Source organism: Psittacula echo (assembly GCF_963264785.1).
Source record: "Psittacula echo genome assembly, chromosome: 4".
Classification (NCBI taxonomy): domain Eukaryota; kingdom Metazoa; phylum Chordata; class Aves; order Psittaciformes; family Psittacidae; genus Psittacula; species Psittacula echo.
Genome location: NC_137738.1, coordinates 92367853 through 92385400, shown reverse-complemented (window position 1 = coordinate 92385400; position 17548 = coordinate 92367853). Strand labels below are relative to the sequence as shown.

Below are 17548 nucleotides of genomic sequence, written 5' to 3'. Positions count from 1 at the left end.
TTTTCTAGCTTCCTATAAAATAATAAAATTCCTATTTAACAGTATTTATTCTACTAACAGATGGCTGTTCAGATGCAATTAAGAAATGAGGAAAGCTAAAAAAGTAAAAGCCTCACTTGTCGATCACTTTGATTCTAGGATATTGATACAGCGAGCAAAGCTATTTAAAAGGTGGTAAAATGTTTAATCACTTGAAGAAAACAAATGTGTTTCTGTTGAATTATGTATTTCAAGATCATTCTCATTTACTGTTTGCTTCATATTTTTTGTTGAGCCCTTGATCATTTTACCCAAACGATGATATTTTGTTGTTGTTAGGATGTTATCAAGGAGGATGCTGATGAGGGGCTTCCTTCACCCACAGACCCCTCAATGGTAAATGAGTAGTCATGTGGTGTGGAAATTTTAGCATCTCATTGCTTTTTCAGCAGTAATGAGTCTGCATTAATCGTAACTGCAGTTCACTAACACTGCATCAGTGGCTTTGGTGGGCAAATAGAGTAGTTGAAAACTAATGTAGTTCGTGAATGAATTTAAGAGCTAATATTTCACTTATGTATATTTTTCCCTGTAGATTTCCCCTTTTTCAGTAGCTGTGGTTGAGCTTTCAGTAAAGAGAATGTTGTGGTAGCTAGTGAAGAATGACAGCTGGTCATTTAGAGCTTAGATCTTAGAAGTAACTATGTTTTTTCTGCTTTAGTCAACTGATCGCTACTTCTGGTGACATAAAGCTATTGCAGTTAACACACTATAAAGCAACTCTCAATAGAAAGAAAAATAAAACTGCCAGTCACAAGCTCATTCTTGAGTCAGAATGCTAGCATCTGCCTTTTCCTTAACTTGTTTTTTGGTTTATCCTGAGTATTTACAGAAAGATGTCATCTTTGTGGGTATCTGTTTGAACTCTAATTGTGGGAATCAGTGGAAAATCGTCCTCTATTATGAAAACAAAGAGGTTAATATCATTGCCCTTATGTCTCTAATAGTTGCTGCCAGTAGATGTTGGCAAGAGGTATAGTTCGATCTTGGCTATTTTTTTTTCACGTAAACCATTGCACAGAAGTCTTTCCATTGTTGTGCTGTGGAAAAAAATCCCCAGCAGCCCCCCCCCACAAATTCCAAAGCTGTGTTTAACTGCACGTAGCTGTCATTGAGCAGCCACATACGGGTGCTGCAATGGAAAATGTACCCTGAAGTTCTTTCTCCCAAGTCATTAGCTGCCTCATGTGAAGGAATGACTTTGGAGTAATTTTTTCTTATAGTACATTTTTGGAGATGCTAATGCCTACCCTGTGTTTGATTCATTATCTCAGTATCCCATTCTCTTTCCAGTCCTTTGCAGATTGTCAGTGACTAAAAAGTAACTACTTCCTGAGAAAGTAGTAGAATGATGGCTAAAGTGTGTGTGTAACAGTGAATGTGAGAAGGGACACAAGCCTGGAAGAGTGGGATTTAGTTTCAGGGCAAACTAGTGAATAAGCTCTGGCAGCAGACCTGCACCTGGTTGCTCTTCTACTTGCTGCTCTGAGTGTATATCTTAAGGACACGTCGGCCGCGGTTTCAAAGAGCAATTTAAAAGGCTCATGTAAGTTATGTAGTCTGTTGGCCGTAGGTAAGAAAATACAGGATTTAGAATATTAAAAAGAAACTTTGTTCAAAATAATGGTAATGAAGAATTTTATTTGATCTGTTTTTTAGTTTAATTTATACTACAGTCAGCCTGTGTAGCACATCACATCAGATCATACACTTTTCTAAGACTTAGCAATATTTAACCTACAGTGTAAATCTAAGCTTTTGCATTTTTTAAAATCTCTTGGGTAGCTGTCAAGAACATTGTTAGTAAGGGTATGGTATTTTGTGTGCCTGACAGGATGCCTCATCAGGGTTTCGTCTATCTAAAACCACTTCTTTTGTAGACTTTATTGAAATTTCTGTGACAGGAAGCAGTATCATATTTAGTTAGGACCTTCGATTATCCTCAGGTGATGTGCGCAATAATTTTATCCAGCTATTTAGGTAGCTCTTAATTGATGGGTCATTGGTACTATATAAATGATACAGCTTTTATTTATTAAATGGATTGGGGCATGCAAAGTAATGAAATAAACTAAAAAGCTGTACAAAGTAGTTAATGAACACCAAGATGTGTAATTGGTTTGGTGATTTGAAAACAAGAGGAGCGTGTAGAATCAAAACTGTCTGTCATTCAAGGCTGGCAAGGAGCCAGAAGTGTTACATTTTTACTTGTGTGTAAAATAGAGAATAATTGTTATTTTGAATATTTAAGTCTTACAGGGCAGAACACTAGTTTTGTCAGGAGTATAAATTTTTTTTCATACAGCTCGTCGTTGCTAATCACTGCATGAGCTGACAGAGCTGTGTCAAGGATGTTACATGATCTAGTTAAGGCCTTGTGTTCTTGTTAGTCTGACGTTTGAGTTGACCGAGTCCTGAAATTTCAGATCTTAACCGTTAGTCTTGTAAAATCACCGTAAGTGAAGGTTAGCTTAGTGGAAATCAGAAATATTTTGTGAGCTGTCATCCTGTATCAAGAATTTGACTTACACCACTTTCTGTATTTGCATTCTGTTGCTGATGTTAAGACTTGTCTGTCTTAGACTGTAGTTTACTGTTCTTTACTGAATGGAACAAAACATAAATGTCAGGGTTCTGCACCTGGGTCAGGGCAATCCCAAGCACAACTGCAGGCTGGGAGGAGAATGGCTTGAGGACAGCCCTGAGGAGAAGGACATGGGGATGCTGATTGATGAGTAGCTCAACGTAGGCCAGCAGTGTGTGCTTGCAGCCCAGAAAGCCAACTGTATGCTGCATCAAAAGCAGTGTGGCCAGCAGGTTGAGAGAGGTGATTTTACCTCTCTGTTCTGCTCTCATAAGATCCCACCTGTAGTGGTGTATTCAGCTCTGGTGACCCTAACATAAGAGGGACATGGGCTTGCTTGAGCAAGTCCAGACGAGGGCCACAAAGATGATCGCAGGGCTGGAGCGCCTGTCCTGTGAAGACAGGCTGAGAGAGCTGGGGTTTTTCAGCCTGGGGAAGAGAAGGCTAGAGATATAAAAGCAGCTTTCCAATACTTTAAAGGGGCCTAGAAGAAATCTGGAGAGGGGCTTTTTACAAGGGCATGTAGTGATAGGACAGGGGGAATGGCTTTAAACTGAGAGTAGGCTTGATTAGACGTTTTAGGGTATTGTCTTAAATCACTAACAAAAGTCAGATTGATGTCGGCCTTTGCACATCTGTGGTGGAGACAAACATGCATTTCTGCTGGCTTTACTATAAAAATGGTTATTTTTGACAGGAACTGAAGAAACTTCTAGAGTGCTCTTCTGAAGAGTTTATCATTAGATTGTAGCGTTATCAATATCTGTTCAGAGTACTCTGTTACGTTAGAAATTAAACTAACATTAGCAGTGGGTATCTGTCATAAACCTAATTGTGTGCTTTAGTTTGCATTGTTAATTATGACTTGTTAGGATGCAGCTTGTTGCAATATAATTACTTTGTTTAGATATTTTTTTTTCATACTGCATTGAATATAAAATACCTTAAGATGTAGTATGTGTGCTTTGAATGAAAACTAACATGGCCCAGAGCATGTAGCATAGACACGCATACAATACTCTTTTAAGAAAGTGGAAGTGCTTCTCAGAAATTTGAGCATGAATGAAAATGTGTGGCGTGGGAGTTTTTTTGTGTGGATTTTCCAGGTGCTTTTATGTAGTATTTTTGTGCTTTGAATATTTGTTCTTGAAAGAAGTACTTTTTCAGTTCTGGGCAGAAAATTGGGGGGTGGGGGAGGATGTGCTTGCTTTATTTTTTGGGGTATTTTTTTGGGTTTTTTTGGTTGGGTTTTTTTTTTTTTTTTGGCAGGGTTTGACATGGATAAAGTTTTCAAAGATATTTGAGGTCCATTGGTGGTATAATGTGGCCTTAAAATAGAATGTTTGGTTAAAAGCAGGATTTTCGATCAGAAACATAATGTAAAACTTTTATGCAAACAAAATACATTGTGTTGTTTTCTTACAAATACAAAATGGAGTAGTCTGCTCATAGGAAAATAGTATTTGTATAGCGTATACTCAATGTATCATCTGAAGGTCTACCTTAAATGTTTCATTATGTTATGAAAATATCCCGTTTGTGCCCTAACATTGATTTCCTCTGTTTACTTCAAAGTGCGTCGTCTGTATTTTCAACCTTTCTGATGTCACTTTAAGCTGTTGTTTTCCTTTCATTTTGTTTTGTCCTTTTCTCGAAGCTGTGTAAGTCTGGGTTAAACAGACAGGTACAGCCACTTTCTGTGAATTATCATTCCCTTATTTCAGAGTCGTTTTGGAAGCTATCATACTGGCGCTTCATGCTGGGCTGTCTGTAAACTAATGCTCATTACTAGCCTTGAGGTTTGTTTTGACAAGCTGCTTTTAGCTTTTGCATGGCAAATACTTTTCAGACTAATGTTCTCTAAGCATCTTTAACAAAACCACTAAGGCTGAAAAATGTGTCAGTTTAAGTACAGTTTTAATTCACTTACATGATGACAGTATCCCTAAAGCTATTACATTACATATTCTTCAGAGAATGCTTTTTATAAAGAATGATTTGGATTAATGTGCATCTATTTCAAGCAGTTCACACTAACAAAAATAGTCTAAATATTTTAGTGCTTTTCTGTATTTTTTTTTAATACACAGAAAGCAAAGTTTCTAAACTAACTCTAAATGCATGCAGAAAGAATGATTTGTTCTTCACTGATAAAAAATATTTTGATCTGAAGGAAAGCTGTTAAATTACAAATGTTTAAAACTTTTCTTCATTTATTTGTAGATACATGACAGATAACGTATTTAATAGATTCAGAGAACTAAGGCAATTGCTTGCACACGTTGCTTAGGGATCATTTATTTTAGTAGTGCCACAGTGTAATTTTAGCTATAATGATTTCTTTTATTTCAGTTGATAAGCTTCCTTTCACAAAATAATTCAAATTTGAATTAATAACTTTTCTTTATTGATGTATTATCTAACTCATACCAATAGTAAATAGTGTGTCTATGGGGAATTAATAGACAAAACTGGTATTCTGGAGAAAAACTCAGGTGTTTTTTTGGTTTTTTTTTGAGGAAAAATACAGATGTATATTAAAAAAGTATATGATAAATAACTTCTGGATGAAGCTTTGTTCCATCATCTTCATTTGATGGTTGGCTTATATTTTTAACATGATAACGATTTTAGCTGTACTAAAAATCAGACCAGATTAAGACCTACATTTCCTCCTTTAAATGCTTAATATGATAACTAGTTAAATATCGCAGGCACCTAATTAGGGAAACATTGCAGAATCTGAAGCTGTCTTGTCCTCAGAAGGAGTACCAAGCCCCTAAGTTAGATGCCTAGACTGCAGTGGCATTATAATGCTTAATTTTTTCTGCAATAATTTAGGGAGACTGCCTACCCAGAAAATGTTTGTCTAGTATCCACTTGGTATCAAATAAAAATGTAAATGGTCAAAGGAACAAAGATGAGTTCCCCAGTTCTGTTTTCAGGCAAGTGTGCAAAGGCTTGGAGTCCCCACAACTTCTTGTTATATTCTAGAATGAAGTTAATAGTTTACCAGTTTTGAGTCTATTACAAGCACATCTGGCAGAAAAATTAATGAGGAATTACATATAACAACATCTAAACTTTGAAACTCAGAATAGCTAAGGTGGGGAGCGTGCCTGCCTCCCCAGATCAGGTGTCTCTGATAACAGTAAGTTAGAAATAACTTTGAGGTTAAATGGTAGTAGATAGTGGGGTTTTGGATTTGCTGCCTTGGAAGTAATACTTGAATAAATTCTTCTTAAATATCGTGGTTTAGAAAACTCAGATATAGTTAATGCCATTCTGTGTGATAATCCTTGGTTTTCATAAGCAACATATTTGGATCTATTAATTTATATTCTGAAAGATTAAATAGTATGAAGTAATTAAAAAAAAAAAAGAAAAGAAAAAAGTATTGTGACTAAACCAGTCTTCATTGGTGATTTCAGGGGTGTATATATAACTTAACTCTGGATAGTCAAAATGCACTTTTACATTCCAGGGTTTATGCATATTGCTGATGAGTTCTGAAGCTTTAGAATCTCTTTTGCATCCTCCCAAAATGAGCTTTGTTTGGTGCATGGCCTACAGTGCTGAAGCCCAAACTTCATTTTCAGAAAAAAGCTGGGTGCCACCATCCTTCCAGGAGGAGGCATACAAATATTTCATAGCTGATAGAAATGGTTCTGATTTTGCTTTTAGGAATTTGGAATCACTAGCATAACTGTTTAGAGCTTTTCACTTTGTTCCTACTTAATGCACAGGTCCCCATCCAGGAAGAATGGGGTCTTTTGAGAGCATACTATCTTAGTATACTGACTGCCTACAGATGCATTTGTTATGCTTTATCCAAAATTCCCAGAAGCTGGCAACATTAAGAGGACAACTTCCATGTTACAGATCCGAGTTGTGAATAATTTCTACCTCAATCTTGCCAGAGTTTGAGATATATGAAGCATTCTTATAGCATCTTGGAGAGCAGTGGCAGTGCTGCTCTGGTTCTGTACTGTGGTACACAGCTCCTTGGCTGATCTTGCATAAATGGAGCTGAAGGAACCTCTGGAAAATGGATGTTGCTAAAATTACCCAATGAATCCAAGTAACTGAGGAATTATGGTTTAGGTCATCTTTGATTCTAAACCAGGAGTTGTTAAGACAGGAAAATCTAAATTGTGTCTGCATTATTAAAACAAACAAACCAAAAAGCAAACCACCAAAACCCAAACTAAATACTAAAATCAGGGGGAAGCTGATTAAAAGTGCACTTGAAATTAATTAACCCTTACTTAATATTTCTGATTCTGATTTTTATGCTGCTTTTCTTAAATAATATTTACAGAGTTATTTTCTCAGATAGGCAGGACCCAGGATGCTGTGGGTTTTTCTCATATGAATACCTATGAATAAATGTTTGCCAGTATATAGATAGTCTGATAGTAATTAAAAATGCCTGTGCATTCTTATTCTCATCCCTTTATTTTAAAATGTAGTTGAACACAGCTTGATTTGTGTTAGTGTATATTGTGAAATTCTGGGTGTGCTGAGTATTTGAACAAATCTCACGTGCACATTTTCTCACTTCTTACAGGGAGCAGGCACAGGGTCGACTGCAGGAGTATCACACGTGGCTCTGAGCACAATGAGTGTGGAAGCTGTGTGTGAGAAGCTAAAGCAGATAGATGGTCTGGACCAAAGCATGTTACCTCAGTACTCTGCAACTATTAAAAAGGTATTAGCTGAATTTCGTTGATGTGTTTAGTACCTGAATGTGGAGATAAACATGGAAATATTTTGTTGCTCTTTTCTTGAAAATACTTACTTAAACACATCAGATGTCAAAACAGCATCCTAACTTCTACACATGCTAGGTTTGGAGGACAATTTGATGCAAGTATATATTTTTCAGAGCAAATGCTCTCTCTCAAGGAGGAAAACCAGAAATATAAGTGCTGACGAGACTTTATTGTGAGAAAAGAAGCAAGAAAAAGGTTTCAAAATTACCATGTTAAATAGGGTTGCAAATATGTTCTATATCCAGGTCGCAACATCTTTTCTTTTTCCCTGTGAGAAATTTGCACATCTCTTGTAAATGAGTGTTGAAGATGTTCTGTTTATCTCTTACCACATTTTTCTGCTGCTGTGTTTTTCAGAGACATTAACACTGAATCATTTTTGTCTTTATTACTTTTTTCACTGTTCTTTGTGCTCCTTTCACGAAGAAAGAAGGGAAAAATATGAAGGTTGTCATTAGTGAATGTTTTTGCTGAGCTCGCTTTATCCTGATACCTATCATATCTTAAAAAATATAGGGAGGCTGTTGATTCAAAGATTAAGAGACAGGTTTATCATAGGAAAAAGCTTCAGTGATATTGCTTAATGTAAGAAGTAGAATGTCAGATTGCAGCTCATTAAGTATAGCTGCAAAAAAATCCAGTTGCTTTGGTGGCTCTAGAGCACTTAAAGAGTGTGCTCATCAGTTATCTGTAATGAGATGTCTCTTATTTATATTTTCACATTTCTCACTACGAGATCATGTGAAAAGGAAGCATGAACATGGCTCAGCCTGGTCTTGTTCCTGATTTGATTAAGACCGTCTGCTGGGATATGAGAGCGAAACCACTGAGATCTATCAGACTTAGCAGAGCTCTTAGCTTGGGTCTTCCGTTTTGTGGCTACTGTCCTAAGACACGGTTCCTCTTTTACATTCTGTCCATCCACTGATGAGAAACACCATTTTTATGTAATGAAAAGGGTTCTGTATTGAATCTGGTGCTGTTGGAAATTAAGCACTATATAAATGTGACTGATGTAAATGGTGTTTAGGCACTTCCATGTTGATTTCTGAATGATAATAAAAGTCTAGTCTTCCATCCCCAGGTATCCCTGGTGATGGGAGGATTGTAAGCCTGCATTTATGCAGGGAGTGAACTTGATGGGAGGTAGTACTTGATCTTTGATGCCTCAAGCCAGGGGTCAGATGGTACCTGGGACATAATTGTGTTATTATCTTCAGATACTTGGGTATCTGCAGTCCATTTGTCTTCTGAGTCTGGGTAAATGTAAGCAGATGAATGTGGTTTATTGTCTGTGAAAATTTCTAGCACTGATGTTTTACTTCCCTATGTCTGTTTGTAGAACACAATTGCATTGATTTTCATGTCCACATTTGTGATGGGTTTAATGTTTTCATGACATATAAGTTCTTCTTGTCCGTCGGCAGTCATCAATAAACATTCTTTTATAAGAAGCATGTATTTATTATATAGGATTGGACTAAAGAATGATTTTGGGGAATTTCACTAGTAGTGCCCATCAATATATCCAATTTTAATTATCTTTTTAGTCAGTTACTACCACACCATAATTCTTGTTTCAGTAATTTACATTATTTAGTTTTATTGTTTTAGGCAAATATAAATGGCCGTGTCTTGGCTCAGTGCAACATTGATGAACTGAAAAAAGAAATGAATATGAATTTTGGTGACTGGCACCTGTTCAGGAGCATGGTAAGACTTTCTCTTCAGTAATCAGGTCATCGTCAATTAGTCTTTTTCTTTATGAGCCTTAGCTTCTTCTCTCTGCCCCCTCCCCCCCCCCATTTGTTTCTTGTTATCATCATCTTGAAGGTGATAAGTATTATCTTGAAACATGCATGCATTTATTATTTTGTACTTTGTCTTTTTGTCTTGAGCACTTTAATGAAGGGCTGGTTGCCTATGGATTTGCATCTTAATTGATTGTGAACTCTGCAGTTTTGCCTCCTCTTTCTGTAAGATCTGTTTTTCCTGTAAGAGTTCCCTTTTCCCTTCAATTAGCCTATTTTAATGAAATTGTCAGAACTTGATTCTCTTTGAAGCCTCTGTCCTTCTGTTAAAAGTTAGTCAGGGAGTTCAAAGTATATCAGTGTGAGGAAGAGGACAGCCAGGCTGTTAGAGGTGCATGGCACACAATTGCTTAAGCATGATTTTTAGGGAAACTGAAGCTAAAAGTCAAGCCAATGAGATAAATGTACAATATTCAATTGACACGTATTTTATAATGTGAGAATGCTGCATTGCATGCTATTATTGAAGCATATATATAGATACCTAATTTCCCCCATTTCTCTTCCCTCAGTCTGAGAGTAAATACAGTGAGGGTTATCATCACAGTGAACTATGTTTTCTCTTAAGTATTTTAGTATATTGTCAGTTTTCTGTCTGAAAATAACAGTATGTCTCTGAAGTGCTAAATCAGTCTCGAAAACACTGAAAATGTCAAGATGAGATTTATTGTTAGATTCAGGCTGATTAAGCTATAAACCAGAAGTATTTAGGTTTGCTTTTAAATTTGTAATTAATTACTTGGTTTTACAAGAATTTAAGTGTTTTCTTTTAATGGTCTGGGCAGTAATAAAAATAATATGTAAATTAAAAAATTATTAAATATTAAGACGTGATTTGCAGTAGACAAAGAATGCACTAGAGCCGTGAATGGGCTTTTTTCTTGACAGTTTTCCATGGTCACAACCACATATGCAAGTACGCTTTTACAGTTGTGAATTCCTTTTTCCTATTTTTAATAGAATTCTGTAAGAGTTTTGAGAACTTCTATTTATATAAATTACTGTCTCTTTTTGTGTTAAGATACTTGAAATGAGAAATTCAGAAAACCAGGCTGTTCAGGAAGATCCTCGTGGAACAACTGAGCATATTAGCACTGTGATTCCTCATAGTGAACTTACTCGTCGTCCAGGGCATAACACTGAGTTACCTCACACTGACCTCACAGGTCTTTCTGGTCAAGCTCCCTACACACTTAACTTCAGCTTTGAAGAACTCAATACAATTGGTCTTGATGAAGCTCCTACACGACACAGTAACTTAAGTTGGCAGGTATTTAGTAGAGAAATGTATTTTGCTTGCTAACCTGTGTGGTAGAGGGTTTTTTCCATTCTTGGATGTAGACAGGTCAAGAAGTAAGTCTGCTGTGACAGTTCAGATACTTTCAGTTCTCAGTCTTGGCAAAGACCTGTTTGCAGAGATGTAAGCTCTAACCACACTCTGAGTCAATGTCTTTAGCCTTTGCCATCTGAAAACTGTTCATCTGTTCCAGTAATCACTCTTCAAGAGAAAAAAAATCAGAACTCTCATGCTTTTCTCATCTATCTTAGGCTGATGTTCTGCAAGATTTCTGCTTAGCATAGTATTCGGACTTTGTGTATGAAATATTTTAGCTATGCGCTAGCCGGATGTTACGCTGTTCAAAGGATTACAGATACATTTATTAGGTGTTTGTTTTTTTAAACAGACAACTACAACCATGACATCAGAGTCTTGTCCTGTCAGTGCAGTATCTGTTCATAGACTCTAGAGCTGGCATCCTTCCCTAATTATAGTTTCTGCCATTGGTTATGGTCAGTTTTCTTCTGTATCTCATGAAATCACCCAAAGTATGTAATTTTCTTTTGTCCTTTTTAAGAAATCCAGACAAATGAGCTGGTATCTAAATAGAGATTAGAATAAAGAATTAAGAAACAAAACAAAACAAAAAGCCAAATCTAAACATTTGGCAGCTTTTTAATCTCTGGAACTCTAAATTAGAAAATCTTGAAGGTGCATCAAAATAGGAAAATACCCCAAATTGCTAGCTATAGGTGATATTTTTAATATTCAGAATTCAGAGGTAGATTTCTATCTCAGATACCCCTGTGGATGTGATGCACGCTTGTGTGTGTGTGTGATTACTCTTACTGCCTATTTCCAGCAACATATCAATGTATGATTTTCCAAACCAAAGTGTCATAATTCACATTTGTTATGTCATTTTGGTCAAAAGCACAGAAGGACATCGAAGAAAATATATTTTAAAACACTCTTTAAAATGAAAGTTTAAATAAAGAGTGCTTCTGATGTCCATATAATTATCTGAAGTTGAATCAGAAGAATTAGAAAGGTAGTTTCTCCTTAAGAAAACATGAGAATTCACCTGCTGGAATTTTTGAAGTTGATACTGATAAAAAAGAATATTGCTGCTTCTCTGTTGTGGTGAGTTGACCCTGGTTGGATGCCAGGTGCCCACCGAAACTATCACTCCCCTCCTCAGCTAGAGAGGGGAGAGAAGATGTAAAGAAAAGCTTGTGGGTCGGGATAAGGACAAGGGGAGATCACTCACCAGTTACTGTCACAGGCAAAACAAATTGCACTTGGGAAAACTAGTTTAATACCAATCAAATCACAGTAGTATAACGAGAAATAAAACCAAATTTTAAAAAACCCTTCCCTTCTTCTTGGGCTTAGCTTTACTCCTGAGTTTACCTCCTCCCCTGAGTGGTACAGGGAGACAGGGAATGAAGGTTGTGGTCAGTTCATTACACGTTGTCTCTGTTGCTCCTACCTGCTCAGTGGCGAACTCCTCACACTCTTCTCTCTTGTGCACTGCAAAGTTGAGCAGGTTTCCTAAAGCACTTCCTGCTTAAGTCAATGCATCAGCTCTGATGCATGGGGCACTGCACATCTTCGGTAATGAGCATCTCCATTATATCTGTGACATGAAGCCGTATGTTCAGCCACTATTTACTCCTTTACTTTGTTCACCTAGACCTTGATTCTAGTATTTAATAGATGGCTTAGGTCCTATGCCTATGGAGTTCTCTATGTGCACACTAAAAGAGAGCAGACTTGGGGGAAAAGAGAAATATGTTTGTCTGAGAACTGATTTTTTCTGAAATCGGCTATATGCAATGGAATATTGCCAGGATATGTTGAAGTACATAGGATAGAGATCTTTTAAAAATGTGTTTGAGAGATGCTCAGCATTTAGATGAAGTCTTTCTGTCTTTAATAAAAAAATGCTAATTTTGTAATGTACAAAAATGTGTTAGAAAAGCCCATCTTGACATATAAATTCAATTGTTATAATTATATACTCAAGAGAGTTAGCCTGAAATGCACCAGATAGAATGCTTGTTTTGTGGGAATCTTCCTTTATAAGGACCAACAATAAGAATACTTTGTAAGTTTAGTGAATGTGTGTGTGATTGCATATATATGATTATAGTAAGCATATTTTAATTATAGCATTCACAATTTCACTTGCATAATCTCTTCACAGCAACAAAAAAATCATTTAAGCACATACTTAATGCATTGAATTATTTAATTTAAAAATATCAGTAAAAATAAATAATTCATTTAACTGTTATCTCTCTTCTTTCTTTTTTTCCAGTCACAAACTCGTAGAACTCCAAGTCTTTCAAGTCTTAACTCTCAAGATTCTAGTGTCGAAATATCAAAGCTTACTGACAAGGTACAGGCAGAATATAGAGATGCATATAGAGAGTATATTGCTCAAATGTCCCAGTTAGAAGGAGGTGCTAATTCTACTACAGTAAGTGGTAGATCCTCCCCTCATAGTTCAAGTGCTTTCTATATGGGGCAGAGTACATCAGGAGGTTCCTTGCATTCCAGTACAGAGCAGGATAAAGGAAAAGACAGTGAACAGAAACAAGATGATGGAAGAAAGGCCTTCTTGCTGAAGAGGAATGATGTTGTTGATTACAGTACTTCAGGTGTTTCTACTAATGATGCGTCTCCTTTGGATCCTATTACTGAAGAAGATGAAAAATCTGACCAGTCTGGTTCCAAGCTTCTCCCAGGAAAGAAGTCTTCGGAAAGAACAAGTATTTTCCAAGCTGCAGATTTAAAGCTCAAAGGAGGTACTCTTCGGTATCAGAAACTTCCAAGTGATGAAGATGAGTCGGGAACTGAGGAATCAGATAATACTCCACTTCTTAAGGAAGGTAAGGATAAGAAGACAGATGGCAAAATTGAAAAGCAGCCCAAATCTCCAGAACATGGATCTGAACCTATTAGAACCTTCATCAAAGCAAAGGAGTATTTAACAGATGCCCTTTTGGATAAAAAAGATTCGTCTGATTCTGGTGTAAGATCCAACGAAAGTTCTCCAAATCATTCCCTCCATAATGAAGGAGCAGATGATTCACAGCTTGAAAAGGCAAATCTCATTGAGCTTGAAGACGACAGTCACAGTGGAAAGAGAGGAATTCCACACAGCCTTAGTGGCCTTCAAGATCCAGCTGTGGTTCGCATGTCTATTTGCTCAGAAGACAAAAAAAGCCCTTCTGAAAGCAGCTTGATTGCAAGTAGCCCAGAAGAGAACTGGCCAGCTTGCCAGAAAGCCTTTAATTTAAATAGAACCCCTAGTACAGTAACCTTAAATAATAACAGTGCTCCAAACAATCGAGCTAATCAAAATTTTGAAGAAATGCAAGGTATCAGAGATTCACCTCAAATTATCCTGCACCCTGGCTCAGGTTCCAGTTCAACTGCAGTTCACAATGAGAACCTGAAGAGTGTTGCTCACAAGCGGAGCCAGCGTTCAAGTTATACCAGGCTTTCAAAAGATTCGTCAGAGCTCCACACTGTTACAGCCTCAGAAGGGGCTGGTTTTGGAGAGGAAAGAGAGAGTATCCTGTAAAAAGCAGCCAAGTTAAACCGGAGTGTGCCCATGAGTTGTAGCTTGCTATGAATTGTTTGTCAGTGTGTGGCTACATTAAGCTTTGTAGTTTAAGCTTTCAGTATTGTAATACAAGGTCTAGATTATTTTCAGTTATTTTCTTGGAGAGAAGAAGGAATTTTTACAAGCAGCAAATTACTTCAGGCCTTCCCCACATATAAAAGCAGTACTTGTCAGCATGGAAAACCAGTTCTTTAAGATACCATGCAAAGGTTTGCTCAGGGGGAGATGTTACAGAAGTATGGTTTGCTTATTAAAATTATTATGTGATTTTACTTTTCTGTTGGGATATATGTTACTTATCCCTTCTAAACATTCCAGTTAAGTCTGCATACTTGCAAGTAAAGTTAAAACTTCTTTACTGTTTGATATGAGAGATGCCAGAAAATGAAATACCGCAACCTGTGACACCCTTATTAAACTTTGCATTAATTAGTGGATTAATATGTGCAACATATATCATATATGTTGAAATTTGAGTGCTAAGATACCTATTTGGCTATATGTATGCTTTTACACTCTGTATGTTCAGTAATCACTGTTGACTTTGTGAACTTTGGGTAGAGTGGTGATAAGGTTTGTAAAAAGCATTGTCTTGATGTGTCGTTGGAATTGGCAGTTATTTATAGGGTAATGCCTTATCACTGATTTAGTGGATCCATTATTTATTATAGGTACATAATTTTACAGTCACTGGTCTAAATAGGTGCAAGCAACTGAGCTACATTAGATTGTTGTAAGGATAAAGTATGAATGATGTCTGAACTTATGGACTATGTGTTGCTGTGCGTGATCTTTCCTTGGTACAGTGTTTTATCATTTGGTTAGGGAAATAAAAGTACGTAGTTTGCCGTTTTTAAAATAACGTATGCCTTTGGAATCTTGTCAGAGCTCTGTGCCAGCTTCTTTATTTCTCAAGTACAGTGTTTGAAGATTTTTAGGTCATCTAAGAAATGTACCTGAATGTTATTGTAGCAACTACTTATACGGTTCAGTGAAATCTGCATGTTTTTGAGGAAGAATTGTTCAAACTAGGCTCTGGTAGTACAAAGAGAATAAAAAAATAAATTGGCATGCTGGGTTTGTGTCCAGATTTCTATTTATTGCAGTATTTTGTTTCTTCACTTGATAAAAATGTTACATCCATGTTGTTTTGGTTAAAGTACTTCACGGATTTAATTTAAAAGAATGCATTAAACCAATATTGTTATTAATACAATACCAAGTAAGCATCAAGTATAAAAATACATTTGATAAATGGAATTGTCAAAGCAGACATTTCTAAAGGAAGTGCTGTGAGCTGCAGAGATGTGGCCATCTCCCGCTAGTCCAAAGCAGTGATCCTGCTGTTTGTGGCAGTTAACATGTGCTGGTGGTTCTGCACAGCTTTGTCTCTGTCCTAGTGCGTCTCCAACCAGATGTCTCCAGTTGGGACCATGTGGTTGTGGCCTTTGTTATCCAAATCAAGAGGATACTTTCCTGTGCCAGAATCAACAGAGAAAATCTGGCTGTATCTATGCTCTTTATTTTTTCATTCCATGGATGTCTCATACTTAACAGGCCTGGAGATGTGATCTATACGTTTTTGGGTTCTGTTAAATTGGTGCGTTATTTGATTGAATTGAAATGTGCTCATCAGAGTGTTACGGAAATACTAGAAACTTATGTGCACATATCTTTATAAATTAGAAAGATTGTTAATTTAACCAAAAAAACACCCAAAACAAAATAGGCGGGTGTGTAGCTTCATGGTATTTTCCTGAATCTTTGGGAATAGGATTTGGGGTTTTTTTGTTTCTTTGTTTAGGTTCTTCCTATTAAGAAAAAGAAAAAAATACATCACGCTGCATTCTGGAACTTTTGACATGTAAAAGCTTTTTACAGAAAGATACAAACATTGTTTTAGAAGAGAGGACAAGAAGTGTAACCTTCATATAGACAAATGCACAGTATTGATGAAAGATACCAGTTATTTCAAATCATTTTGTCTGGTCAAGTCCTCAAATAACTCAAATGGATGAATTTTAAATTGTCATGTCATTTTGAGATCTTTTTCTTCTTTGAAGTTTTATCCCGCAAGTCTTCATAAAATACCTACATTGGACTGAAATAGGTAGTTGAGTGGAAAGCTTTTCCGTGTTCTATCTTGTATTCATTAATACTAGTGTAATTGCTCACCGTCACTAAGAAACAGTAGTTACAAGTGAAGTGCCTGAGGTTGTACAAGGCTTAATGTAATGTTCTGTTTGGGTCTGTAGATCCACTCCCATTATGGGATGTAGGTACCTAAAATAATTTTGATTCCAAGCAGTGGTTCAGTCCTGCTTCCTTTACCCTCTTTAACTGCATTATATAGTAATGCTTGCTGTAGTTTATATAATCAGATGCTTTCACAGGCTTGTTATTTAATGCCTTCCTAGCAAAGTCCCTAGGATCAGCAAAATATGAGTGCTTTATAGCCAATTCAAGGACGGCATGCTAGAAAAGCTGATTGTTAATAGCACAGTAAATGTAACTGACTCTTAGAATCTACTTGCATAAAAATAACAAGACAGAGTGCATTTTTCTTCTCCACTGAAACATTTTACAAGTTTTCATAAGAAAGCGGAAGCTTAGTACTCTGATACAAAGAGAGAGGAAAAGAAAGAGGAGAGAGAAATGGAGTATTTAATACAGCACAGTAGTAAGAAGTGGGTTTTAGCACATAATAGAGATATACTTTAGTTACTGTACAAGTTCAATGAATTTTTCACATGTAGAATATGAAAATAACATTTGCAAGAATTAAAAATACACTGCAGTTTCATAGCTGAAACTTGTCTTTTTCTCTACCACAGTTACTATGGTTACTCACTTGCTTAGTTTGTTGCACAATTCTTAGAGTTAAGAAACCATGAACAATTTCCAGTGTTGAAATATTGAATGTTAGCTCTGTGACTTGTGGGAATCATGGAACCCAAGAGTTCCATGGAGAATGGAAATGGATGAAGAATATAAAACAATAAGACAACTGCAGACTTATTTCTGGTACTCACCACTTTCCAGAACTTTTGTAATGATAGCTTATGTATCCACTCTGATTTTGGATGACTGAACGCTTCAGGAACTTGAAACCATGACTTTGTTGCCTAACTGAGTCTGAAGAGCACAGTTTGGCTCGTCCTCTTGTTCTGATGCGTGGATATGTTTGCATGGAAGGGTGAAAATAAATCTGTTTTGAAAGGAAAAATTGGATGCAAGTAACATTCCAGAATTTATGTGAGACTCTTGAGGCTGTTTGCCAGCCTTTTCCAGGGTTGCAGTTTATGAGGAAGGAGGGGAGGGAAATTCATACATCCCACTTGTAAAACTTGCAACAAAATAATGATCTAGTAAAATTCCTGGAGACTCTGGAAAAAGGTTTCTAATTTGTCCCTGGCCTGGTCA

General features: G+C 36.6%; 1 protein-coding gene across 11 annotated transcripts in view; it reads left to right on the top strand.

Moving 5' to 3' along the window:
• KIDINS220 (kinase D interacting substrate 220) overlaps nt 1-15208 on the top strand; it is a 78349-nt gene extending 63141 nt beyond the window's left edge. For 6 of the 11 annotated variants that reach the window (XM_080616851.1, XM_080616846.1, XM_080616853.1 and 3 more), the window contains 5 exons: nt 319-375; nt 7194-7334; nt 9013-9111; nt 10231-10479; nt 12812-15208. In XM_080616851.1, coding sequence (XP_080472977.1) covers nt 319-375; nt 7194-7334; nt 9013-9111; nt 10231-10479; nt 12812-14083 — 1818 coding nt within the window. In that variant the 3' untranslated portion in view covers nt 14084-15208. The remainder of the gene's footprint in view (nt 1-318; nt 376-7193; nt 7335-9012; nt 9112-10230; nt 10480-12811) is intronic. The other 5 variants (XM_080616847.1, XM_080616855.1, XM_080616856.1 and 2 more) reach the window with 2 other exon arrangements.
• The last annotated feature ends 2340 nt before the right edge of the window (nt 15209-17548 follow it).